The sequence below is a fragment of the Ruditapes philippinarum genome, unplaced genomic scaffold, assembly GCF_026571515.1.
Source record: "Ruditapes philippinarum isolate M1 unplaced genomic scaffold, ASM2657151v2 ctg6816_1_1_1_1, whole genome shotgun sequence".
NCBI classification, from domain to species: Eukaryota; Metazoa; Mollusca; class Bivalvia; order Venerida; family Veneridae; genus Ruditapes; species Ruditapes philippinarum.
This window is the reverse complement of record NW_026856801.1, coordinates 16,483-36,972: the sequence shown is the minus strand read 5'-3', so window position 1 is coordinate 36,972 and position 20,490 is coordinate 16,483. Positions and strand designations below refer to the sequence as shown.

General features: G+C 31.6%; 1 protein-coding gene across 1 annotated transcript in view; it reads right to left on the bottom strand.

Moving 5' to 3' along the window:
* LOC132747739 (uncharacterized) overlaps positions 1 to 15,322 on the bottom strand; it is a 28,024-nt gene extending 12,702 nt beyond the window's left edge. The window contains exons 1-4 of the mRNA XM_060737232.1: positions 15,257 to 15,322; positions 8,918 to 9,079; positions 7,506 to 7,695; positions 4,341 to 4,464 (exon numbers count right to left, since the gene is read on the bottom strand). Coding sequence (XP_060593215.1) covers positions 4,341 to 4,464; positions 7,506 to 7,695; positions 8,918 to 9,055 — 452 coding nt within the window. The 5' untranslated portion in view covers positions 9,056 to 9,079; positions 15,257 to 15,322. The remainder of the gene's footprint in view (positions 1 to 4,340; positions 4,465 to 7,505; positions 7,696 to 8,917; positions 9,080 to 15,256) is intronic.
* Positions 15,323 to 20,490: the final 5,168 nt, after the last annotated feature.

Genomic DNA, 20,490 nt, shown 5'->3' with positions numbered 1-20,490 from the left:
TAGAAAATGGTTCCAATGTTAAAGGGTCTCCTATATACACTATGATTAGATTTAAGATCAATTGAATAAAAGAACAATTCCTTTGCATAAAGTATAGCTACAAGAATGATAGAGACAAATAATAAAGAAAATAATAAAAGTAACTAAGTTAAAGTCTCCTTTTTATCTTTATGTAACTCTTTTTCTTTCTCCCCCCTTTTTTTAACTTTTAGATACTTTTTGACCGTCTCTTTTCCCTGTCTATTTTTTTCTGTTATCTTATAACAACAACATAATGATAATCATTTCCTCTCACAGAACAATTTTCTGTTAATTACAGTTTAAATGAGAATTTTATCAGTGGCCTGGTCCAGTTAATGACATCTAATTTCAACGCCCAATTAACAACTGATCCTAACCAGTGTTCCAACTCTCATGATAACACTGGTACTTTATTCATGAAATCTAAACCACTTTTATTACTCAGACTATCTTGTAGAAATATGATCAAGGAAAATACCTAATCCATTTGCCTGATTATTTTTTATGTCTTCTTTTTTATATAAAATGCTGAATGTTTTTCTTTGTTGTTCATTTGTTAAGCATTTTTCTTTTTTACCCTTCACTATTTATAAATGTAACTGATAACTTTCATGATGAAGAATGTAACAAATTAATCCATATATGTTGTTTTTTTTGTTTTTTAAATATGCTGAACTACTCCTTTATTTTTTATATTTAATTCTTTTTTATACATTTTACTTCACAATTATCCAGAACAAGAATCTGTCTGTGAGACCACTTAATGTAGCGACCTATGGCAATTTCCTTTTCCATCACAAGTTCATTTAGTTTCATTTTATTTTTATTTTTTCTTTTATTTCTAATTTTAAATCAAGTAAACACAGTTCAATTTTTCACAGTTTTTATTTTTCTACCTTTTAAATGGTTCTATATTTTTAAATTTTCCAAAATTTTTACATTGATTTTTCTTTTCTTTTTTTCCTCAAATACTTACCAGTACCTACATTTACATTTGCCTAAAAAAAAATCTTTTAAACTAAACAAGAGGGCCATGATGGCCCTGAGGTCGCTCACCTGTATATAGGCCGCCCCAACCCCCCCCCCAAACATTGCAGGGCCAATTTAACCAAAGGGCTTTTATTTGCACATACTTGGTAGACACCCATAAGAAAATGTTTCATGCTAAACATCTAAGCTCTAGCTCATTGGGCTATTTAAAAGAAGATTTTTTTAAAGTTTTTACTATACACATATAGTTAAAAACAATGACACGCCTGGGGCCGGGCCAGTTATGACCCCAGGGTTTTTATTTGAACAAACTTGGTAGACACTCACTAGAAGATGTTTCATGCTTAATATCTAAACTCTAGCTATTTGGGTTTTTTCAAAGAAGATTTTAAGTTTTTGCTATACACATATAAGGAAAATCAATGACCCCGGGGCAGGGCCAATTTTGACCCCAGGTCTTTTATTTGAACAAACTTTGTAGACACTCACTAAAAGATGTTTCATGCTTAATATCTTAACTCTAGCTATTTGGGTTTTTTCAAAAAAGATTTTTTAAGTTTTTGCTATACACATATAAGGAAAATCAATGACCCCCGGGGCGAGGCCAATTTTGACCCCAGGGCTTTTATTTGAACAAACTTGGTAGACACCTATTAGAACATGTTTGATGCTAAATATCTTAACCATAGCTCTTTGAGTTCTTTAAAAGAAGATTTTTAAGTTTTTACTATATGCATATATAGGGAAAAATCAATGACCCCCCGGGCGGGGTCAATTTTGACCCCAGGGCTTTTATTTGAACAAACTTGGTAGACACTTATTAGAACATGTTTCATGCTAAATATCTTAGCTCTAACTCTTTTGGTTCTTTAAAAGAAGATTTTTTAAGTTTTTGCTATATGCATATAGAGAAAATCAATGACCCCCTGGGGCGGGGCCAATTTTGACCCCAGGGCTTTTCTTTGAACAAACTTGATAGACACCTATTAGAACATGTTTGATGCTCAATATCTTAGCCATAGCTCTTTGAGTTCTTTAAAAGAAGATTTTTTAAGTTTTCACTATATGCATATAGGGAAAATCAATGACCCCCCGGGGCGGGGCCAATTTTGACCCCAGGGCTTTTATTTGAACAAACTTGGTAGACACTCACTAGAAGATGTTTCATGCAAAATATCTAAGCTCTAGCTCTTATGGTTTTTTAAAAGAAGATATTTAAAGTTTTTTCTTTCGGTTGCCATGGCAACCAGAGTTCTGCATGGAATTAAATTCTTTGAACAATTTTTAAAGGTGACCACCAAAGGAACATTCCTGTGAAGTTTGGATGAAATTGGCCTTGTGGTTTATGAGGAGATGTCATTTAAAGTAAAAGTTTACGGACGACGGACGGACGACGGACGGACGACGGACGCCAGACGAAAAGCGATCACAAAAGCTCACCCTGTCACTTTGTGACAGGTGAGCTAAAAAATTCAAAGCGATGCCCAAAGTTAATCTGTTTAGAGTAAAAACCAAAAAAGCTACATGAGTTTTCTTCATTTAACCAATGAAATGTCCTGGTAAAAATAACTATGTATCTGGACATTAACAAAACGTCAACATCTAAAACTTGATTATAATACCAGAAAATGTTAGGACAATGCCCTGTAAATAATCTGTCTTGAAACATGATCTTTAACAAATTAACCCTGTTTCTCTCATTACCAGTGTTTTTGTTTTATCAGGACATGCTTAAAATAGATATAACTGCAAATCGGCTCTTACTCGACAGTAATTAGTGTAGCCACTTTTTCATGAAGAGACCAGTGCTGATAGTGATAATTGTGATTGGCATATTTTAATTAGCCAGGTCAGGCTGATAACATTGATGCAATTTGAGTATATATTCAAATTTATTACATAGATAATACACGTGGATTTGGTAGAGACAAATGAGTACATAGTAACATTTTGATATCCTTATAAAAATGTTTATGACTGTTTTTATTTTCTAGAAAAAGTAAGTTTCATATAATAGGAATGAACTGCATTAATAATTCAAGATATTATGAAGATGTGAATAAAATAATTACTTTAATTACATTGCTACAGTTAGGTAATTTGACCTGATCCACCTGTAGACTAAAGAAACATGTTTGTATGTGACTTCTGGGGAAAAACAATGTTATGCTTAATTAAAGAGGTGACACTTTCTATATTTTTATCTGATATCCAGTTGTAAGAGCCTATTTGCAGTTATATGGGTAAGAGTTCGATAAGACTCCCTATGGTCGTCTTAATACAAACTCTTACCCATACAAATTGGCTCTTCCAATAGAAAACAGAAAACATGTGATCTTTGAAGCTCTGCTATATAACAAGTGAACATTCAAAGAAAAATGTGACAAAATGTAAAAGTATGGGTAAGAGTTTGTATTAAGACCACCGTAGGGAGTCTTATTATCGAACTCTTACCCATATAACTGCAAATCGGCTCTTACAACTTGATATCAGATAAAAATATAGAAAGTGTCACCTCTTTAATTAAGCATAACATTATTTTTCCCCAGCAGTCACGTACAAACAAGGATGGGGTCCAATTACTTAATCTGGCATGTAAAACAATGAGTTTTCAACAATACATAGGATTGTTAATGCAATTCATTCCTGTCATATGAAACAAAATAATGTTTTGCTTACTTTTTCTAGAAAATACAAACAGTCAGCAATTAATAATTGACATTTTTCTTAGAGTTAAAAGGATATCAAAAAGTTACTGTGTTCTCATTTGTCTCCGCGAGCTGAGCTCCACGTGCATTATCTATGTAATAAATTTGAATGTATCCTCACATTGCTACAGTGTTATCAGCCTTTTTAGAAACACCTGACCTGGCTTATTAAAATATGCCAATCACAATTTTCACTATCAGCAGTGGTTTCTTCATGAAAAAGCGGCTACACTAATTACTGCCGAGTAAGAGCCGATTTGCAGTTATACAATTTTAATGAAAACATCAGCAAGTTAAAACTTCGACTTTAATCATACTATAGTTAAGTTATTTTGCATAAATAAATACAAACATTTTCTATGTTAATTTATCATAAACACTTAATTAAGAGTGGCGCTAATAATTTAAGGTGGTTTTGTAGAATTAAATTATTATATATCAAACAGCCTTCAGCAACAAATCAAATTAACCAGATCATATAAGAAAGTACCTTGTTCATCTAGAGGTTGTCAGTATTAACAAACAGAAAAATCTTAGAAAACCAGAAAAAAACAACAACCAATTCTAATGTATTTGCTTTTAATAAGACAAACTCTTTTAATATTTTGAAAAAAAAATTACCCTTTGATAACCTTTGACCTTTTAGCGCCTGCTATGACAGCCACTTTCCAACCAGTAAATGCAGCAGATGCCCCGCCTAGCATGAATCTCCAACGTCTGGCTGCAAAGGCTAGTGCCATGTCAACTAATGGTAAAAAAAAATTAAAACCAGTTAAAAGGTACTGGGATCCTTCATATCATCTGACAAAATATGAGCCGCGTCACAACAAAACCAACATAATGGGTTTGCGACCAGCATGGATCTATACCAGCCTGCGCATCCGCGCAGTCTGATCAGGATCCATGCTGTTCGCTTACAGACCCTATAACAAGTACAGAAACTGGTTGCGAACAGCATGGATCCTTATCAGACTGCACAGATGCGCAGGCTGGTCTGTATCCATGCTGGTCGCAAACGTACTATGTTGGTTTTGTCGTGACGCGGCTCATATGATGTTTTATCACTGTAATTATCATTTAAAACCATAAAAAAACAATAAATTTTTATCCAGTTGATTTTGCGTTCTTAATTCATGTAAAAGTTAGTACTTAATCAAACTTGAAATAATAACATTTTGATCATAAAAAGCGTCTTTAAAGTAGGACATTAAAAGAGCAAAAATCACGTACAGACAACTCAATTTACCTGACATTGTGTTTCCTAATACTTTTAAGTCATGAATTAAAATTAATCCTAAAATATTCAACATTTGGAACTCTGACTGATGAATGGCAAAGTTAAGACACTGGAAAAAAACCAAGTAGTCACTAAAAATAAACATGACATCCATGATTGTTACCAAGAGGCCAGTATATGTGGTACAAGAGCAATAAAACACTATTAACAAAATGAATGTATTGATTCTTTATAAATCATTTAACATATCTGATATTCAGTTTGGGTTTTTCTATTCTTTTTTTTCTGTTTTTTTTTCTATTTTTTTTTTTCCAAAACAAAAAAGAATTCTTTGTAATAAAACAACAACGAAAAACTGTTTGAACTAATTAAACTATGTTTGGAAACAACCTTTTTATAACAAGAGGGCCATGATGGCCCTGAGTTGCTCACCAGAAACAACTGCTTTTCAGTGTTGGAATGTCAATATATTCTTATATTAAATTTGAGCATAGAATATGTTTAAACAATAATTTGAAGAAATGCCATGACCTGGGGTATTTAAGCTTTAGCTTAAACAGGGCTAATCAAAATAATATGAGCAAACTTGATAAAAGACTACCTAAGAATGCTACAAAGTTTGGTGATCATCTTTCAATTATTTCAGTAGGAAATGATGTTCGAAGGTTTTTTCTATTTTTAGCTTTAGTGGCCCCTAAAAGGGGCTAATCAAATAAATATAAGCAAACTTGATAAAAGAGTACCCAAGAATGCTACAGACAAAGTTTGGTGATCATCCATCCATTAGTTCTGTAGAAGAAGATGTTTAAAGGTTTTTCTATTTTTAGCTTTAGCGGCCCCTAAAAGGGGTCAATCAAATTAATATGAGCAAACTTGATAAAAGACTACCCAACAATGCTTCAGACAAAGTTAAATGATCATCCATCCATTAGGTTTGTAGAAATAGACATTTAAAGGTATTTCTATTTTTAGCTTAAGCGGCCCCTAAAAGGGGCCAATCAAAATAATATGAGCAAACTTCATAAAAGACTACCCAACAATGCTTCAGACAAAGTTTGGTGATCATCCATCCATTAGTTCTCCAGAAATAGACATTTAAAGGTATTTCTTTTTTTAGCTTAAGCGGCCCCTAAAAGGGCTTATCAAATTCATATGAGCAAACTTGATAAAAGACTACCCAAGAATACTGCAGACAAAGTTTGGTGATCATCCATCAATTAGTTCTCTAGAAATAGACATTTACTGGTATTTCTATTCTTAGCTATAGAGACCCCTAAAAGGGGCTAAGCAAATTAATATGAGCAAACTTGATAAAAGACTACCCAAGAATGCTACAGACAAAGTTTGGTGATCTTCCATCAATTAGTTCTTTAGAAATAGACATTTAAAGGTATTTCTATTTTTAGCTTTTGCGGCCCCTAAAAGGGGCCAATCAAATTAATATGAGCAAACTTGATAAAACACTACCAGAGCATGCTACCGACTAAGTTTGGTAATCATCCATCAATTAGTTCTGAAGGAAAAGATGTTTAAAGGGTTTTTCTATTTTTAGCCCTAGAGACCCCTAAAAGGGGCCAATCAAAATAATATTAGCAAACTTGATAAAAGACTACCCAACAATGCTACAGACAAAGTTTGGTGATCATCAATCAATTAGTTCTCTAGAAATAGACATTTAAAGGTATTTCTATTTTTAGCTTTTGTGGCCCCTAAAAGGGTCCAATCAAATTAATATGAGCAAACTTGATAAAACACTACCCAAGAATGCTACAGACAAAGTTTGGTGATCATCCATCAATTAGTTCTGTAGAAGAAGATGATTAAAGGTTTTTCTATTTTTAGCCCTAGAGACCCCTAAAAGGGGCCAATCAAAATAATATGAGCAAACTTGATAAAAGACTACCCAAGAATGCTACAGACAAAGTTTGGTGATCATCCATCCATTAGTTCTGTAGAAGAAGATGTTTAAAGGTTTTTCTATTTTTAGCTCTGCTGACCCCTAAAAGGGGCCAATTGGAATGACATGAGCAAATTCAAGTGTGACTGTCACAAGGATGCTACAGACCAAATTTGAAGTAAATCTGCCCAATAGTTTCAGAGAAGAAGACGATTGTTGACGCATGACGACGGACGATGGACGCCAGAGCTTCCCCCTTTGATACTAATAGCTCACTTGAGCCTTCGGCTCTGGTGAGCTAATAATGATATATTATGATTGTCTGCTACAATAATGTAATAACCGTTGAATTAAGTGCCTTAATATTTGCGCGCATGCACAGAACGGATTATTCCCCCGCGTTACCATAATTTTTTAACACAAGAGTTAACACATATCATTTAATTATTCAATTATCTGCATTTTAATACATACTTTGACATAATACTTATTTCACAGACTAAATAGAAACCAATAGAACAGAACAAAATAGTAAAACTATCAAATACATAAAGAAATTATAAACTATGAAACCAGAACAAATATTTATGAAAGCCTCTCTTTACTTTTCTGACTGTTTTAAGCATATAAACAATTATAATGATGGATTTACCCTGATATTTGTTTGTTATATGGCTGTCACACCATTCATACTGCTCCTTGTCCAGCCAACTACCAGCAATGTACGAGTCCTGTACATAGTCTGGGTGTAACACCCATTTTCCTGTCGCACATGCTCCGAGAAATTTCTCACTACGAGAAAGTCTGCCACACACAACATGTGTACAAATTGCCTTGAAATCCTACAAAATATGAATGAAGATTTGAGCCCTTATAACAGTACTAAACAATCTTTGTCAAACAATATTAAACATATGTTAATTCTAACTAGCCGTTACTAGTAATGCAAATAAAATGTCTAATTATAATAAAATAAATTCTTTAACACTTATTTTTTATATACTGTAACAGTAAATTAGTAAACTGTTCATAAAAGTAGCATGTGTTATAAACAATACAACAATCATTTGTTAAAATAATGGACAGAACAGCCACCTATATCGCCACATTACATTTTTTCCCCTTCTTTTTGAGACTTTCATTGACAGATGTTACGTTTAATTGTGTATACCTAATACATGTATATACAACACATAATGAAGGCAGAACATGGCTTGCTCTTTTATATATTAGCCCAACAAATTGTGCGCTTTAGGGTTTTTTTTAACTAGACGATGGCCAGACATCTATGAAATATCAGATTATAAAATCGGTCTGTCTTGCCGTCGAAATATTGAGACTATTTTATATATATGACCTACTGTGTTACAAGTTCTAAGGAGTTTTTGTAACACAAAACTACACTTTCTGCAATAGTTACTTCCCCTTATTATTACACTGCTATCACCATTAAGTGAATATGGGTAATCTAGCACATACTTTTTTTCCCCCCACTTTAGACTTTAAATCAGAGTACATTGTACATGTTTTTAATTTTCATATCTCATACTACTTACCTAAAATGATAAAATAAAACAAATATTTAAATGTTTTTTGCTACTGCCACACAGGTAATACTGTCATATTTAGAACATGGATTATTTGAAAATAAATCAAATCTTCAGATTTCACATCATGTTATGTTAATTTCACATTCTGGATGGAATTTTGACAACATTTTACAATGTAAATGAGGCTGCATGTATTATTTTAATTTTTATTTACAAACATGTATATTATTTCATTGAACCCATCACTGACTTGGAGCCATTGATTAAGGTGAAAGATGGACAAAACCCACACCAGTAATTTAAAAAAAAACAAAAACAATCATTACTATTTTCTAGACAGTCAGAGAAATATTGACTGTCATTCAGAAAAAGTAACATAGCTTGACATCTTCAATACGAGGAAAATCATGAAGAAAACATAAAAAATTGCAAATAAAACACATTTAATGTATCATGAGATTGAAATAGAAAAGTATAAATTATATAATATAGATAAAAATATATGTTTATTCACCTGTAAGTCAAAGTATTTTCCGCCCAGTAAATGTATTTTCCTGGCAAGATCTCTCCTAACATTATCACCCAGTCCTGATAAGAGGAAAATCTTCGTGTTACTGTCCGAGTTACTATCTCGTGATCGCAAGCTTGCCATGGCTGGTCAATCTTTATAAAACATCTGGAAAACAACAAAATACACACTCAAGCTTTTTTCTTTACTATTAAGCAGATTTTTGTAATGATAATATATTACATCATTAGAAAATGGTTGCAACAATTAACTTGTTTTCTATAGTATACACACATCTGTAATATTTTTAATTTTTTCACTTGCTTTTATAATATTTCTTTAAAAGCATGTTGCTTGAAATGTCATGAAGAAAGTAAGTGTCACAAAGTGTTAGCAAAATAAAACTGAATCAAAAAAATAAAAACATCCCACCCACACACACACAATATTACGGAAATCCTTAAAGTTTGGTTTAGGACAAGCCACTCCATATATTAATGGTTAATTGGTTGCAATAAATACAAGTACTGCAGCCAAAAAGCCAAATCTGAACAAATAAAAGGAGACATATAAAATGTGTGTCACAGTGATTGATAAAAAAATACTTAACCTTGTTTTTCAATCAAACATTTTCTATCATTACAGTTCGCCAAAGTTTGTCTACCAATGAAATCGCTCTATTTTGTTTAAATTTTGCCGAAGTATTTTCCATACAGTGCTGTAACTCAACTGTATGTATTAAATACGTTAAATGAGCCGATTTAATGGACTCCACCTATTTACATAGTGCACTCGGTGTGAATAGACGGGGCTAACTGTAAGTCACTTCGTTCGCTCGAAAATTAATTTCTTAAAACTCTGTATATAACCTATAACCTATACATAATTCAACTTTGGCTCACTCTGGGCTTCTCTAGCAACTACTATCCCTGTATTGTCATAATAATATATAGACTTAAAATGCCAACTGGAAGACCCATATTATTTAAGGTATTTTATATTTTTACACATCTGTATTTTAGTTGTCCACATATGTCAATTATGATACTAAATACAGATTCTAATATACAGTTAATTACTTTTTACTTGTTGTTATATAATCATACAATAACATCATAATTACTATAACATTTCAACCTTGAATGTAAATATTAAATACTGTAAGCTATAACCTTGGCCAGCTGATATGTGATCAGGTACAATTGATACAATATAAATGCTTAGATAAACTATTTAAATGTCAAACTCTACTTGATACAGATCCAACATAAACAACAACTACACTGCCCTTATAGACATGTTTATATACACTTTACTTACATGTGTACATAATGCAAATACAAAAGTTTAAACAGATGAAATATTTTGCGATTTAAAGTATTAATTAACTGAATAAGATTATTGATTTACATAAATATGTAAATTTTTTAAAATTTGACTTTTAAACAAATGTAATTTAAAACTGAAAACTCCAAATTGAAAAAAAGGGCAATGACCTTTTTACAAACCCCTTTAAAGGAAATTTTGAAAAACCCTAAAAAGTTTTTTATCGGGATATTTTCTTTGTAAGCCTTTCCCCAGCCATGAAAAAATTTTCACTACAAATAGTCGGGACCCCCCCAATATAGGGGTTTTTAAAAATTTTTTAAAATCTTTAATTTAAAAACCTGAAAAAACTTTAAAAAGTAATCAAACAAAAAACCTCATTCCCTTTATAAAAAATTTTTCTATTTTTTTTGTCGGGCCACAGTAAGTTTGCTTTTAAATTTTTAAATTACAATTAATAGGGGCGGGTTTCATTAATTTTTAAAATAATTAAAACCCAAATTTCTTTTTTGGCCTTAAAATTTCACATATTTTTCCCTTTTGTTTTAAAAGTATCAAACACTAACAAACGGTTGATGCTCTGTTTTTCCTTATAATCTTAACCCATTACTTCATGAGCATTTTGTGAAAAATGGCTGTTTTCATTGAAAAGTCTCCCGTTACAAGTTCAAATTGCTATAATACTATAAAAACTGCTTCAACACTAATCAAACTTGGCACAAATGTTGACTGGACCATTGCCCTTGCAACAACATGCTCAGGCTTAAATTTTCTGTTACCATGGCAACGAGGGGACATCTCAAAATTGCCAAAAATCACTATTTTGCGTTGATTTTTTCCATCAAAATTGATTTCAAAGTGCTGCAACTTCTCAATGGATTGAGATAGAGTCAAATGCTTTTCAGGGTTGGTTACACGTTACCTTATGATCAATCTGGGGTCATTTACAGCCTCTCACAAGTCCAAAATTTTCTTGGCGAAGAGGGGGACTCCGCCCCCCTTCAAACCCCCCCCAAACAGAAGGGGGCACATCCCCCTTCTGGCAACCCCTGATGTACTTTTTGGTTGGGGGGCCGCGCCGAAAAAGAGGTCACTTTTTTTAACAACATTTCTCAAACAAAAACAAGTGTTTGGGGCCTAAATAAGGCATTTTTTCATCATTTGAGACAACAAAAAGGGGGGGTGAAAAGGGCGTTAAAAGGCGTGTATATGAAGTAATGGGTTAAATTCTTATCTAAAGGTTATCATTATCGCCATGTTAACTTCTTTTCTGAGGGGGCAAATGTCATATATCACAATAAAGAAATTTTTCTGTATGGTGGAAATGTTTTGACAGGCACTTTTGTTTTTTATTTTAGACATTCAGGATCGCAAATACACTAGAACACTAGATCATTATATTTCATAAATGAAATAATTTGCTGTAGTTCTGGCCTTCATAACTAATATATGATGCTTGTATGAGTTTTAATGTTATCGACAGGTCTAACAGACCAGCACTGCTATAAAATCTCCACTGAAATATTTTCTTTAAAATCATGCAGTTTTTCCCAAAAATCTGAACTTAAACCTGCATTTTTACTTCCAAAATTAGCAACTTTAGCAATAATTTTTCCCCAAATCAAGAGGCTAAGGCCTCTTCCCAATTAAGTGAGAAAAATCACTTGTTTTGTTGGAAATATATCTCAGAAAAATCTCAACACTATATGGGCCATGTCATGACAAAACCAACGTAATGCGTTTGCGACCAGCATGGATCCAGACCAGACTGCGCATCGGCGCAGGCTGGTCTGGATCCATGCTGGTCGCAAACCCACTATGTTGGTTTTGACGCGGCTCATATGGTATACCCGCCGCAATATCTCAAAACAAAAAAGCTTTCTTTAACTATGTTTCTTGTTATTTGGGATAAAATTAATTGGTTTTACTTTAGAAAATGCTAATAAAATGATATTCAAGGTTTAGTCCCACTTCTTTTATAACAATGGGAAATTTGATAATTTTATTGTCTCTTGCCTCTATAATAATGTTGGCCATTTGGACAGACTCAGCTTAAATAACTAGTTGACTGTTGCTAAGCTGTCCACAGATGAGTTGGTTTAAGACACTTAACTGTATAAATCTGCACTATTTATTCATAGAGGAACAGCTGATAAACTTCTGATTGGATTATAATGTAAAAGAGCCATGTAATCATGGCCACCCCCCACAGAATGTGTTTGCTCATGGGAAGAATGTATATTTAGAAGAGCAGAATAATTCTTTTGGTAATGAAAACTGATGGGTGAAGTGATTACAGATTTGAAACCTATGTGAATACTGACGGCTGAAAATAACAAGGCAATAACTGAAAAATAATGCAGGGTAGGTTATCATTCTTATGTGCTGCACTCCTCCGCAATGAGATCTATCCACCTATGAAGTTTCAAGTTGATACCTCTAACACTTTTGAGATAAGCTCCAGACAAAAAGTATGAAAATAACAAAGGGCAATAACTCAAAAAATATGAAGGGTAGAGTTATCATTCTTGTGCACTGCATACCTCCTAAGTGATATCTATCCATCTATGAAGTTTCATTGTTGATATCTCAAAGGCTTTTTGAGTTATGCTCTGGACAAAAATAAAGTAAGAGAAATAGCAAAGGGCAATAACTGAACAATTATGCAGGGTAGAGTTATCATTCTTGTGCACCGCACTCCTCAATATGATCTATCCATCTATGAAGTTTCATGTTGATACATTTTGTATCTCAAATATTTTTTCGATATATGCCCGGATGGACGGAAGAACAGACAGAGACTAATTCTATATCCCCCACTACCTTTTCGGCGGGGATAATAAACCTATTAATATATTTGTTCCCTACCATGACAACCTATCATAATCCATATCAGTTACAAGTAAGGCTCCCACGTTTACAATTTTTTGTAAACGTTTACACGATTGCTTAAAAACTATACAATACCATGTATTAGAGTTGCCAAATGATAACTATTTAATACATGTATAAATAATGTTCAGGGCTCATCACAGGAGAGTCAGCACACATTTTCTGTATTGTATCCCATTTAGTTTTTTGAAAGATCAAAGGAAAATCAACTTTACCAAAAATATATTAGAGCGATTATTGCATGATGATGCTGTGTGGAGAGTTGTAAATACCCTTATTTTTTTCTTTTACTTTGGAATAAATATATTAGAATTGAAAAATTCATGATCACAGGCAATAATTAAGATATTTTGTAAGACAATGTGGTCATTTCGTTTCAACGATAAAAAATATTACAAACGTTTACGAATGAAAATCAGAACCAATTCGTTTACACATGTAATCGTGTGGGCCTTACATACAAGTACTATTCTTGGAAAAGATGTCAAAAAGATGCATCCATAAAAAATAAATGCATCCATGAAAAATAACAGAATGCAGGGCTCGAATTTAACTTTTTTGGCCACTAGCAATTTTTTGCTAGTGGACAAATTTTTAACTAGCAAAAACTGAATTCAACTAGCGCTTTTTATGACAGTGATTTTTTAATTCCAAAATTGTTTAAAATTGTAATTCATTTGGACGAGTTCGAACTGCCCGGGGTACGAATCAGCAACGTAACTTTCTACTCAAAAACTTGATTTAGTGGACAGGGATTCTTAGCAAATGTCAATCTACATGTAAAAAAAATAATAATGCAATATTGTCGCCATACCGACTATGTCTGGTCTGGATTATGCGCACAACAATCGGCGCAAAATATTTTGGCAACATTTCCATCGTCATCGAGTTAGTATCGATACATAAGACTGACGTGCAGTTCTTTTCCCAATTTTTAACCGTTTTAACTGAAGGTCTGATTGTCTTTCTTTTGATAGACTGTGAATCATCTTCTGTACTCAGAGTATTGTTATCGGAAGACACATTTGCTTCAGTAAGTGGGAAGAAGTTCGTTATTTTTCGTTTAGACATTTTATTCCGATCACGCTTGATTTACACGGACAAAATGACATTTGGACTGGTTTAAATTTGTATACTTTTTTAAGCGAGGTTAAGGTATAGAAAATGTAAACCAGACAGCAAGTGCGCGCATAGTTTATAACTCGGCTACCTGCGAATATTACCCCCCATTTATATTTCGGATTTTACTGACGAGCGTAATCTGTTTTTTCTTAAACTCGCAAAAAAATGCGAGTAGTTATAAATCTAACTCGCAAAATCTTTTTTCAACTAGCATTTTGCGAGTTTGCGAGTGTTAAATTCGAGCCCTGAGAATGTGAAAGTAAATAAATATTAAAAGTTAATTATCATAAAGTCATCCTGTTTACAAGCAAATCAATGTCATTTTGCTCCTTAAAGGAACTCCACTGAGGCTCAAAACCCTAAAAACATAAAATTTGAATTTTTTCACATAGAGCTGCTTGGGCACTTAAACAGAAAACTATGCAAAAAAATGATTGAGAAATTTACTATGAAAGAAATTGAAAATGGTATTTTTGTGCTATTCTTAGCCCACTTTGAGTGAAAAACACTTTTCAATTTTGAGACATTTTTCACAATTTATATAGTTGTTCTGCAAAAGCAAAAAAGCATAAATATTATCATTCTTTGTATTAATGAGTTTATACAAAGGGAATAGACATTCATGAGATAAATATATTCAATAACCCATACACATTGCCTTCAATTTCCAAAAACTGAAAATAAAAGTGGGCATATTTTTAAGTTTGGAAAATGGCCCCTTTTTACACTTCTTCAAACGTGTCAAAATATCTAACATTTGTATCGTTATTCCTGGTCCTTAGATTAACATATAAATGGTTCAATTTGTTGTCAAATGACTAGAATATCGCAATAATGTTGATCTGTTCCTAAATGATCATGTCGAACAAAGATTATCCGGTTCTATAGACACTTTTCAAAGACATTACAACAAATGCAACGGGTATAAAAAATGTACCTTCAAAGAAAGCTTCTATCAAATAACACCTCCTCCTAAATATAAATTATAAAAGTAAAAAAATATACCATTAAAACATATTTATATAAAATTCCCGCTAAGTTCACCCTACATTTTAACCCGGAAGTAATTATCATTAAAGATATTGAAACTTCAGCAGCCTTATTAAGCTATTAAAAAAATCGGTCAAGATACTAATATAATAAAATCCCATTCCGACTAACAATCATGTCACCATCCATTTTAACATGTTAAAACATAATAACATTTTTTTTTTCAAAAGGGGGCGATATTTTATTTATCATGTAAGAAAGCTTCAAATATGTCTTCAAATGACAATATTTGAAGAAAAAGGCTTTTTTTTCAAAGAATTAATTCATGAAAATAAATTCCTTATTTCCTTGAAAACTAGAATTAACATGTAAATAGCGGCAATTTTCCCACGACTTGTTTATATTTACTTTTGCTTATATAATAATTCCTACAAAACGTAACAGAAAAAGATTCTTACCTTTAAAAAAAACGATCCCAAAATAATTATGCCTATGATTTATGTAAAGTGCACTTCTTTTTACCTTATCAAGTTCCTCACCATCCTACCAAAAATTTCCAAAGAAAAGCGCAGATGTAAAGATACTGTACTGTATAGTACAGTAGGTTAAAACATGTCAAGTCAATATTTCTCTATCAAATTGTCGGAAAAAATAGTTATTTAAAGATCCTTTAACACAACATTTTTATGGTTTTAAATCATAAATTTATATGATGCTCAAATTAAGATTTATCAATATTGTAGGTTCCAAAAGCATTATTTATAAAGATATTACCGAATTTAACATTTCATGTAAATAAAGGGAGGTAATAAAAAATCTATTGTCTATATACAGTACTGTAAAGTTTTGGCACAGTCTAAAACGCGGACGCCTTAAGCGGACAATATAAACATATAGGGAAAACGCTGACGATATAGACAAAGAGGAAAAAAGCGGACGATATAGATATATAGTGTAAAATGACTGAGCATAGTTAAAATTCATATTAAAGGCTAATAATTGGCTTTTATGAAGTAATATATGAAAGACATTAGTTAGAAGCAGTAGTAATTGTAAGGTGTAATTATTATAATAATTAAAAAAGACTTAAGTTTATTTATTTGTTCAAATTCTTAAATTTAGGTTTTTTATTTGTTCATGTTAATTGACTTAATAACTTTTAATTAAACAGTACAAAACATGCAACAGTCACGTGTGGAAAACTGAATAAGGGCACAAGAAATAAGTTTGAATATATTTGAACACTTTGCATACGCAATTCGCGGACATGATAAACATATAGGGAAAACGCTGACAATATAGACATAGAGGAAAAAAGCGGACGATATAGATATATAGTGTGACTGTAGATTGACATTCTTTCAAAATATACAATTTACTATGTTTTGTAATTTTGTTTCTCTATATTGCACATTAATTGACATATTCGCCGAATCTTCTTTTGTGTACATATATAATTATGAAATAGTGGGCGAATGAGTATATTTTTTGAAAATTAACGTTTACCGGTGAAAATACACGTGTTGCAAATTAACTTAAAGCATTACAATTAAGTGTGATATGTATATATTTAAGTTATATCAATTATCTTTCTTTAATTCATAATATTTTTTAGTTTTATTTATATTTTATCCATTAAGTAAATAAACAAAACTTTCTGCTATAAATACCAATCAACTAATTAAAGTATCCACGTGTCACCTGTGTATTTCACTTAATCACGCACCGACACTTGTATATTTCAAGTAATCATACATCTCACCCTTGTACAATTAATAAAGTGGCTACAGAAAATGCGGACAATATAGACATATAGTGAAAAAGCGGACGATATAGATATAGAGGGAAAACGCTGACGAAATAAAAGTATAAAACGAGAGAATAGAAAACTGTTATTAATAAAAAAAAATATCTGGCTTCTACCATGTATATATTTAAGTTATATCAATTATCTTTCTTTAATTCATAATATTTTTTAGTTTTATTTATATTTTATCCATTAAGTAAATAAACAAAACTTTCTGCTATAAATACCAATCAACTAATTAAAGTATCCACGTGTCACCTGTGTATTTCACTTAATCACGCACCGACACTTGTATATTTCAAGTAATCATACATCTCACCCTTGTACAATTAATAAAGTGGCTACAGAAAATGCGGACAATATAGACATATAGTGAAAAAGCGGACGATATAGATATAGAGGGAAAACGCTGACGAAATAAAAGTATAAAACGGGAGAATAGAAAACTGTTATAAATAAAAAAAAATATCTGGCTTCTATCATGTATATAATTAAGTTTATATCAATTATCTTTCTTTAATTCATAATATTTTTTAGTTTTATTTATATTTTATCCATTAAGTAAATAAAAAAAACTTTCTGCTATAAATACCAATCAACTAATTAAAGTATCCACGTGTCACCTGTGTATTTGACTTAATCACGCACCGACACTTGTATATTTCAAGTAATCATACATCTCACCCTTGTACAATTAATAAAGTGGCTACAGAAAATGCGGACAAAATAGACATATAGTGAAAAAAAGCGGACGATATAGATATAGAGGGAAAACGCTGACGAAATAAATGTATAAATCGGGAGAATAGAAAACTGTTATGAATAAAAAAAATATCTGGCTTCTACCATGTATATAATTAAGTTATATCAATTATCTTTCTTTAATTCATAATATTTTTAGTTTTTATTTATATTTTATCCATTAAGTAAATAAAAAAAACTTTCTGCTATAAATACCAATCAACTAATTAAAGTATCCACGTGTCACCTGTGTATTTGACTTAATCACGCACTGACACTTGTATATTTCAAGTAATCATGCATCTCACCCATTTACAATTAATAAAGTGGCTACAGAAAATGCGGACAATATAGACATATAGTGAAAAACGCGGACGATATAGATATAGAGGGAAAACGCTGACGAAATAAAAGTATAAAACGGGGAGAATAGAAAACTGTTATAAATAAAAAAAAATATCTGGCTTCTACCATGTATATAATTAAGTTATATCAATTATCTTTCTTTAATTCATAATATTTTTTTAGTTTTATTTATATTTTATCCATTAAGTAAATAAAAAAAAACTTTCTGCTATAAATACCAATCAACTAGTGAAAAAGCGGACGATATAGATATAGAAGGAAAACGCTGACGAAATAAATGTAAAAACAGGAGAAAAGAAAACTGTTATGAATAAAAAAAAATCTGGCTATATTTCTTTAGGAAAGGATTATTATTATTTGTATGTGTAAAATTAATTCATGTACCAAATGTGTTATATTGCTTAAATAAAATTGCAATGAAGTTCATTCTTTATCTTCGTTTTTATTAGTGCACAATATTACTATACACTATCACTATCTATTTTATTATAATTTTATCTCACACATCATTCTACACTATATCTATAGCGCCCGCTTTTTTCCTCTATATCTATATCGTCCGCTTTTTCTCTATATATTTATATTGTCCGCAAAAATAGGGCAAAAGAGCGGACAGGTTCAATCAGGTAGCATGTTGTTGACACTTAATTGTCGTTAATTTGCAACACGTGTCCGTCACAACAGTATACGTGCATGTCTTTTTCTTTTTATCAACGACCATTAAACTTTAAAATAACCTTAAAAACATGAATTTATAAATAAGCGTGTTTTTGTCCAAAAATCATTGCACAAATGTGAATGAAAGTTTTTATCCTTATTTTTTTTTTAATGTGGTCAACTTAGTATCATTCGTAATTTGCAAAAAAATATATTATCTTATTTGCCATTAAGTTTTACGTATATGAATATATTATTTTATTATACAGCATTTCTATAAAGTTCATCGATTCCCACCTCATCATCAATAAGTCTACTCTAAATTTCATATTCGTCCGCTTTTTCCTCTATATCTATATCGTCAGCGTTTTCCCTATATATCTATATTGTCCGCAAAATGCGTATCATGTTATCTCTAGCTAAGTGCCGGCCGACACGATTAATCAGTAGCGTGTTGTTCACACTTATATAATTACCGTTAATTTGCAGCACGCTTCTGCTTATATTGTATCAATAAAAAACAACAGCCTGTCATTACTTATTTATATCAATAATTTATGATTAAAAATTACTCTTACAAACTTTTGATTTTGAAAAATCAAGGCTTTGTTTATTTTGCGAACAAAAATTTTGTCCGCCTACTGCACATAAAGACAGACAAAAACAATGCCAAAATGAAATACATATCCTTAATTACATATCAGCTGTTGCCAATTTAATAGTACCATCATTGTAATTCTAAAGACATTCATTTGATCCATTTGTTTCATATATTAGTTTTCAATATTTAGAAATTCCGAAAATGTGTCATATAAATATAATATAAAATTCATTGACATTCAATCATAAATTACTTTAATATTTCTCCCAATTTTCTAATTTATTATATTTTTTTATATATTAAAGTATAAATCCAATTACACATCATTTTTATAAACTTCATCAATGCCCAAAATCATCACCAATTAGTCTACACTATATATCTATATCGTCCGCTTTTTTCCTCTTTGTCTATATTGTCAGCGTTTTCCCTATATGTTAATATTGTCCGCTTAAGGCGTCCGCGTTTTAGACAGGCCCAATTTTACAGCGCATGCGTATTGTAAACGAACACTACTAAATTATCGAAAGATTTCACAACACTAAATATTTCCCTACACTTTCTTTAGAAAAAAGGGTTAAGAGACTCTTTGCGAATGATTATTTGAGGCAATATTGTGCTTTTTCTTTATTATGAGAAAATAATAGCAGGTATATATCATTTTTTATCATCTAATTCACGGTGATAGGGCGTTTACCACAACTTTTCGGCGCAACGTCAAAATATCATACTTCTTACCGAGACATCGTATATTTCTGGACAAAATATTAATGGCGGGATAACCAAATTGCAGGTAATAGCTTACAAAATATCTTACTGCTGGACATTGCAAAATTTTTTCAATTGTTTAAGTACTCCATCGAATTTTTGAAACAATTTATCGTTAATCTAGCACAACACAAAGTCAATTCACAAAAATTACATACTTCGAAGAAATAGTGTTTACAAAAAGATCGTGTCTACCTCAACATGACTCGTACATGTGCTAAAACAACAATGTATTTGTTTTATGACCCTACGAGCTTGTGTATACATTATGGTTAGTCATAAATTCAAGTTCCATACAAAATTGTGTGT